This window comes from Heloderma suspectum, chromosome 6, assembly GCF_057233095.1.
Source record: "Heloderma suspectum isolate Gila_16-S chromosome 6, 16-S_ref, whole genome shotgun sequence".
In the NCBI taxonomy this organism is placed as follows: domain Eukaryota; kingdom Metazoa; phylum Chordata; class Lepidosauria; order Squamata; family Helodermatidae; genus Heloderma; species Heloderma suspectum.
In genome coordinates, this window is record NC_139463.1 from 110,171,177 (window position 1) to 110,178,631 (window position 7,455).

Here is a 7,455-nt window from a genome sequence, read left to right on the forward strand (position 1 = left end):
GATCAAGGGTCCATCTAGTTCAGCATTCTGTTTACACAGTGACCAACCAGCTGTTGACTGGGAACCCATAAGCAGGACATGAGTGCATCAGCACCTTTCCACCCATGTTCCCCAGCAACTGGTGTACTTAGGTTTACTGCCTCTGATACTGGTGGTAGCATATATCTAGCAGGACTAGTAGCCATTGATAGACTTCTCTTCCATGAATTTGTCTAATCCCTTGTTAAAGCCATCCAAATTGGTGGCCATCACTATATCTTGTGGTAGTGAATTCCATAGTTTTAACTATGAGTTGTGAAGAAGCACTTCCTTTTTTCTGTCCTGAATCTCCCACCAATCAGTTTCATGGGATGACCCCATTGGGTTCTTGTATTATGAGAGAGGGAAGGGGGAAAAAAGTCTCTTTATTCACATGCTCCACACCATGCATAATGTTGTAGACCTCTTATCATGCCTCCCCTTACCCTCCTTTTTTCCATGCTAAACAATCCCAGCGGTTGTAACCTTCTCTCATAGGGGAGAAGCTCCAGCCCCTTGATCATTTTAGTTGCCCTCCTCTGCACTGCAGTCCAACAGTATATTGGGACCCAAGATTGTGAAAGGCTTTTTAGATGCTGCATTGAGCTCATGAAAAAGGAAGGAAGGCTCAAGCAATGTTTACATCCAAGCAACTGAAAGAATGATTTCCTCTTGCAATATCATTAGTCTCACTTTTCACCTTTTCACATAAATCCAAGACCTGTAATTCCACAAAAATCTCAAAGAGTTTATGTGCAACACTAAGACTGTGACACTCATTACCAAAACACACATGAACATTAGCTATTCTTTCTGCCCCCACCAATTAATGCTACAAAAACCATGATGAGTTGTGATTGTGAGCAAAGTACACATGCAGAAAATAAAGATTGGAACACAACAGCCTTAATGTGGCTTTCATACATTTCTAATGCACATACTATACAAAAAACCCCTACCAAATAATTTTATGTTTGGCATTGGCACAAGATTCTCCATCAATGTTTAACAAAGTTTTATTCTTTAAACTCATGGCTGGTATGACTGATGGGTCACAGTTAGATCAGGATTCAAATGACCAGCACAATCAATGCATCTCCAAACATATTGTCTACTTATCTTATGGAGAACCCTTGGGAGCAGTTTTGGTTTGCTGTGCCATTTTGTTTTCCACAATCACAGTTGTGATGTTGTGGATCTTCATTCACTACCAGCATACCCCCCTTGTCAAAGCCAACAACTGGAACATTACATTTGTCCTGCTTTCCTCTCTGTTGCTCGGCTTTCTGTGCTCCTTCCTATTCATTGGCTGGCCTGGAAAAGTGTCCTGCCTTCTCCAGCAAACCATATTTGGCATCATCTTCTCAATCACTTGTGTGTTGGCCAAAGCCATTACTGTGGTGCTAGCCCACCAAGCCACCAAGCCAGGAAACAGGCTGAGGAAATGGGTAGGTAATAGACTGGGTGTATCTGTGGTGGTCATCTGTTCCCTTATTCAATCTGGCATCTATGCTTTATGGCTGGCAACCTCTCCCCCCTTCCCAGAGTTTGACATCTACTCTCAGATCACTCAGATCATTGTTGAATGCAATGAAGGCTCAGGCATCATGTTTTACATTGCCCTGGGCTACACGGGGATCCTGGCCATCATCAGCTTCACTGTGGCTTTCTTTGCCAGGAAGTTGCCTGATTGTTTCAATGAAGCCAAGCTGATCACCTTCAGCATGTTGATGTTTTGCAGTGTGTGGGTAGCCTTTGTCCCAACCTACCTGAGAACAAAGGGGAAATTCATGATGGCCGTGGAGATCCTTTCCATCTTGGCCTCCAGTCTTGGTGTATTGTTATAATCCTGAGTCCTGAGTTGAATACCAGAGAACAATTAGTAAAGAAAAAGTGACTGCAACACTTAGCACTTTACATATCTTGTTATTCATGAGTCATTTCCATTTATCATATCCCTATATTAGTGGTTAAAGCCATTATAGAATAATTTTGACAATGCAGGAGCTATGGATGCCTGTCAGCCTCTACAATGTGAGCAAAAGACCAGCGGTGAGACCAAACAAGGGAAATATATCTACACAGCTGCCACATTGTTCATTGTAAGTTGTGACCAGCCTTGTACCTGAGCATGAGGCCCTCTTCCTGATCTATAGCATCTCAACAGCATCCCAATATCTATGGAAAGTCAGGACATGATAACACTCACTGCTGGTCACCATGTGCATCTCGATCAGTCTTGGATATGTGCAGCATCAGGTCAACCCCAAACTGGGGATGGCACAGGAGTCCAAAAAGGGGGTGGAGTCCAACAGACTCCTCCCTGCCCAGCCTCCCCAACCCCACTTGCCAAGCCCTGGGGCGCTGATAGACCCAGCCACCGAGCACCCTAGAGCTCAGTGAGCGGCTGGGGGTGCCACAGCACCCCAGAGCTCTTGCCTGGGCATCCTCAGGAGGAGGCCAGGGCGAGAGCGCTAGGGGCTGGCTGCGTCGGAACCCACCCTGCCTCTGCTGGCTGTCAGTTCACAAAATTGTGAATATTTGAAGTTGTGCATTTTTTAAAAATGCACATTTGCAGCTTTAGTCAATGAGGGGACAAGGTGCACTCCTTTGAAAAAAGTGCACTTTCCCATTCAAATGAATTAAAGTAGCAGATCACAAATGAAAATGGGAACATGCTGAACTGAGCTTGGAAATATAGTTCAGAGAATTTCAGCCAGCTCAAGAGTCCCTGGATCTCACACCCCTACTCCAAACGTTCAGAATGAGGCTGCAAAGACCACGAGCCACTTCTTGCCCAGCTTCAACTTTAATTGGATTGTGCTTTCTAATGGAGAGATTTCTAATTCCCATTCATGTTTGCAATCACTGCTCACTGGAGGGCATCAAAACATCTGGGGGGCATCATGTTGGAGAAGGCTGATGCATAGGTTAGGGGTGGAGCATGCTGCTTCCTGATGTGTGTTCACTGTACCCACTTTGAACACCTTAAAACAGCTTAGGGTAGCCCCAAATTAGGAGTAAAGTGTGGAAGTCAGGGCCCTAATCTCTTACACAGGCAGAGTGCAAAAATGGGTTTTAAGTTTGTACCTTTAAATGTGAGCTTACAGAAATGTTGCAAAGAGCTTATAGCTGAGCACATTGGATACCTAAACCCACTGGGAGAAAAAAATTGTTCCTGGAGTGCTTGAGACCCAAGAGACTGAGGTGACAAACAACTGAAGGTTAATGATGATCCACAGGAAAACACGAAAGGGATTGGAGCAATCTCTGAAGAATAGATCCAAAGTCTTTATTACTTTACCATATCCTCACTTCTTTGACAAACCACAGAGGGAAAAAAAGCCAAGGTGTTCTAATAGCATGACTGTAGGCACTTGAAGAAGCAGGTTCTGTTGACCCTTACCATGGAGGTCTTTTAAAAGGTGTTGGAAGAGTCTCTGTAAAGGTAGTTTAGGAACAGCAGCAGAGTGGAACAGCACACATGTTTGCACGTCCAAGGAGTCTGACATCTTGCTGAGGTCCTGCAGAGCTGCTGCCAGTCAAGGTAGACAGTCCAAGGCTAGGTAGCCCATTAGCCCAATTCAGTATAAAGTAGTTACTTTCTTTCCCTATTCTGGAGGCCAGAAATCTCCTTGGAGAAGCTGAGTGTCAGGATTTCCTTCCACCTTTCTGGCGAATGGAGCATCTGATATCAAGGAATAGCCACCTAAGCAATGTATTCCCAACCAGCAAAATAGAAAACTCAGTGCTGCATTTGGAGCAGGAATTGGTGGCAATGGTCCGGGACCTCCACTCAGCAGAATGAACAAGGGGGGCCCACATGCAGCAAAGGTGGCTTACTGCATGTTGAAGTAAGTAGCTTACTGCATATTACCAGAGGGGTGGGATGGGGGTGGGGATGGTAGAGAGCATTAAGTTCAGCAACTAAGTTTACCTAGTGGCACCACTGACACAAACCACACTTCTCTTCATGTGTGTGTGTGTGTGTGTGTGTGTGTGTCCATTGCAAACCCCATAATTTATTCCAGAGGAACTTCAGGCTTTGCCATTTTAAAGCTAGACAATTCTAGATGAACTCTAGGCAGCCTTTAAGAGCAGCACTACAGGGTGGCCTGGGGTGTCCTATTTTACAAAGGGCAGTCCTTTATTTTGGAGAGCTAGCGAAGGCAGTCCTCTATTTGAAGGTGTCCTGTATTTGAAAGTCTGTGCGGTCCAAGTGTGGTTTAAACTAAAGAGCCCAAAGGAGGGAGAGCAAGGAAGGGCCTTGGAGTCGTTTATCAATAGTTAGCTCCCAAGCCACAGACTGAGTGGGCACCCAGGTCATCTGGTCAGTCTTCTCCACTATGGTGAGAGGTCTTTTATTTCTATTTAAATAAGAGTTATTATTTCTAAATGTTGACCTATACAGATACATTTCCACATGCAAATGTTATACAAATTAGTGTCCTCTTTTGGGGTGATGCATTCCCTCTTTTTTGGTGATATATAAGTGGCCGCCCTAAGCATTGTCAAGCCCTTCATCAAGTAGGCCCTGTGTGAACTATGGTGTAAGTATCCCCCTGAAAACATCCAGTCCAGTGACTTTTTAGATCATTTTTCAACATCTATTATCAAGTTCATTGAAAACCATTCACCATTTCCATTTTAACAGAAGCTGGTAGCACAAAAAGCTCTTTTTTGGCTGTTGAGGAACGCCTGGGAGAAAGCATGTAGGTAAGATGATAATTCATAGTATGTGGCAAGGAGCTCATATTATTTAGGTGATGCTTTTCAGCCAAGTAAACCAACTCCCATAGATCTCATTCAAGTACCTAATGTCATTTTCATTTTTTGGAAAGGTATTTTTTTTTTTAAAAAATGAGCTGCCTGCTGATTTTTGCAGCTTTTCCTTGCAGCTTTTCCTCTCCCATTTCTGTCTTCAAAGAAGACAATTTCCCCCGTAATGGCTCTAACACAGTGTGCACAAATTCACATTTTAAGAAGGAGCTCCAGAAGTAGGGATGGTGGAGAGTTCTGCCATGGACCCCAGTGAGGCCGGATTCCAAGTATCCGGCCCCTTTGGCGCCTGTGGTGGAATGGAGCACTCACCTCCGCCTGCCCCGGAATGCATCTGGGCAGGCTCCACTCCGTGCATCGATTTTGTGGAGCTGGCTCCTGGGTCCACATTACTGGCGATAAGGCCAGCCGCCATTGCCGTGCCATATCGCTTCACTGGGCTAACTAACTCTGGATGCAAATGGCATCCACTATGCCATTTGCGGCCGTAAAGCTATTTGCGTGGCCTATTGCGAGAAGAACAGGCACCCACTACGCCATTTGCGGCTGTAAAGCTGGTAGATTTACCTAAATGCAGCTGTAAATGGCTGTATTTAGGCTAATCTACCAGCTTTACGGCCGCAAATGGCATAGTGGATGCCATTTGCGTCCGGAGTTAGTTAGCCCAGTGAAGCAATACGGCACGCCAAATGGCAGCCGGCTGTATCGCCAGCAATGTGGACCTGGAAGCCGGCTCCCCAGGATCCCCGCAGAGCGGAGCTGGCCTGGATGGATTTTGGGGGGGAGGGATGGATCGCCTCCCCCCCTGTGGACATCCCCCGGACCAGAAAGGTAGGGGATCCGTACACCCCTATCCAGAAGTAACTCACCATATTATTCCTTTGATGTACCTAATGCTCTCTAGCATTAAGGTTAGAATAAACTGGGTCTTCTTGTTTCCAGCAGAAGCTTCCTGTGCACAGCACTACTTGGCTGGTACTGGTGATACCATGACCTCCTTCCAAACACCCTAGAAAAGAGTTGTAGTGGTTTAAACATTGCTTCCTTTAAAAAGAAAATAAAAAAGAGGCAACTAATGCTTTGGATTATTTAAATGTACATGTGGCACTTAAAAAAAAAAGGCAAACAGCCCCCATGAAACATCATGAAGGGAAAGACCAATCACTGATATGTCTAGTAGGGTTGCTGGAGAAATTCGAGATGGACTAAAATGAGCTCGGATTTCTAAGAATCCAACCTGAGGAATCCACTGCGGAGTGACCCCCTCAGGCTACGTGGAGTCTGTGGATTTTTGGATATATTTTTTTTAACTTTCCTGAGATTTATGCATATTTATTCATAGGAAAAAATGCAGTTTCTGCTGAGGAAAGGTTGTAAACTTAGTAAAGTTTACTTAGGTAAATTATGTAAATTGTTACAAAACCTATTATGCAATTATTTGCATATTTTTCCACATGGCGAAAAATTCACATCCGTCTGTAAGCAGATGATGGAACAAAAGGTGGCTGATAATCTGCAAAACACAGAGTGGATTTTATAGAATCCATACATCCCTATCTATTTGTAACTGATAAGGCAAGGCTGGGGGTGGGAGGGAGACAGACTCACCGCATGTGAGGAAATGCCACATCATCATCTTCTTTTTTAAAGTGTGGTTGTATTCACCTTATCTTCTCTCTAACTGTTCCTTCTATCTCTGTAGGTAGGAAGATCAGAATGGGGTCTGAGAACCACACCTCCATCACAGAGTTCATCTTGATGGGACTCACCAGCCACCGCCAGACACAGATTCTGCTCTTTGTGGTCATCCTCACCATCTACTCACTCAGCATAATGGGGAACCTGGTGATCATCATCTTGGTGCGCACTGACTCCTGCCTCCACACGCCCATGTACTTCTTCCTCATGCACCTTGCAGGCCTAGAGATCTGTTATGTCACCACCACCTTGCCCCAGATGCTGTTTAACCTTCTGACTGGAAATGGAAGCATCTCTTTAACATGTTGTGCAGTCCAAATGCACATGATACTGACTTTGGGTGGCACTGAATGTGTTTTGCTAGGTGCCATGGCCTACGACCGTTACTTGGCCATCTGCCACCCACTGCTATACACAATCCTCATGGGCAGGTGGCGCCAACTGCAACTTACTTCCCTCTCCTGGTCAGTTGGCCTCCTTCTCGCCACCATCAATGTGAGCTGCACCTTTTGCCACGTCTTCTGTGGCCCCAATCACGTCAACCACTTTGTCTGCGAGCTACCAGTGGTGCTGAAACTTGCATGTGCTGACACCCAAATCACAGAATCCGTTGTTTTTATGACGGCAGCTTTGATCCTCCTGGGACCTCTTTCTGTCATTCTGACCACTTATGGGCTCATTCTCTCCACCATATTGAAAATGCAGTCAACTGCCAGCCGGCGCAAGGCCTTCTCTACGTGCGCCTCTCATTTGATGGTGGTCACTGTGTTCTATGGCACTGTCATCATGATGTACATGAGACCGGGGTTGGGCACGGCTTCTGATTTTGACAAGAAAATTGCTGTCTTTTACATTGTCATCACCCCCCTGCTCAACCCTATCATTTACACCCTGAGGAACAAGGATGTTCATGGGGCAGCAGCCAAGGTGCTGAGAAGACATGTCTTCGAACAAAAGTGA

The 7,455-nt window shown here is 45.4% G+C and overlaps 1 protein-coding gene across 1 annotated transcript; it reads left to right on the plus strand.

Annotated features, from left to right (window-relative positions):
- Nucleotides 1-6,513: 6,513 nt before the first annotated feature.
- On the plus strand, nucleotides 6,514-7,455 carry LOC146342482 (olfactory receptor 2D3-like). Its single transcript, XM_084807856.1, has one exon. It carries the CDS (start codon nucleotides 6,514-6,516, stop codon nucleotides 7,453-7,455), a length of 942 nt encoding a protein of 313 aa, XP_084663982.1.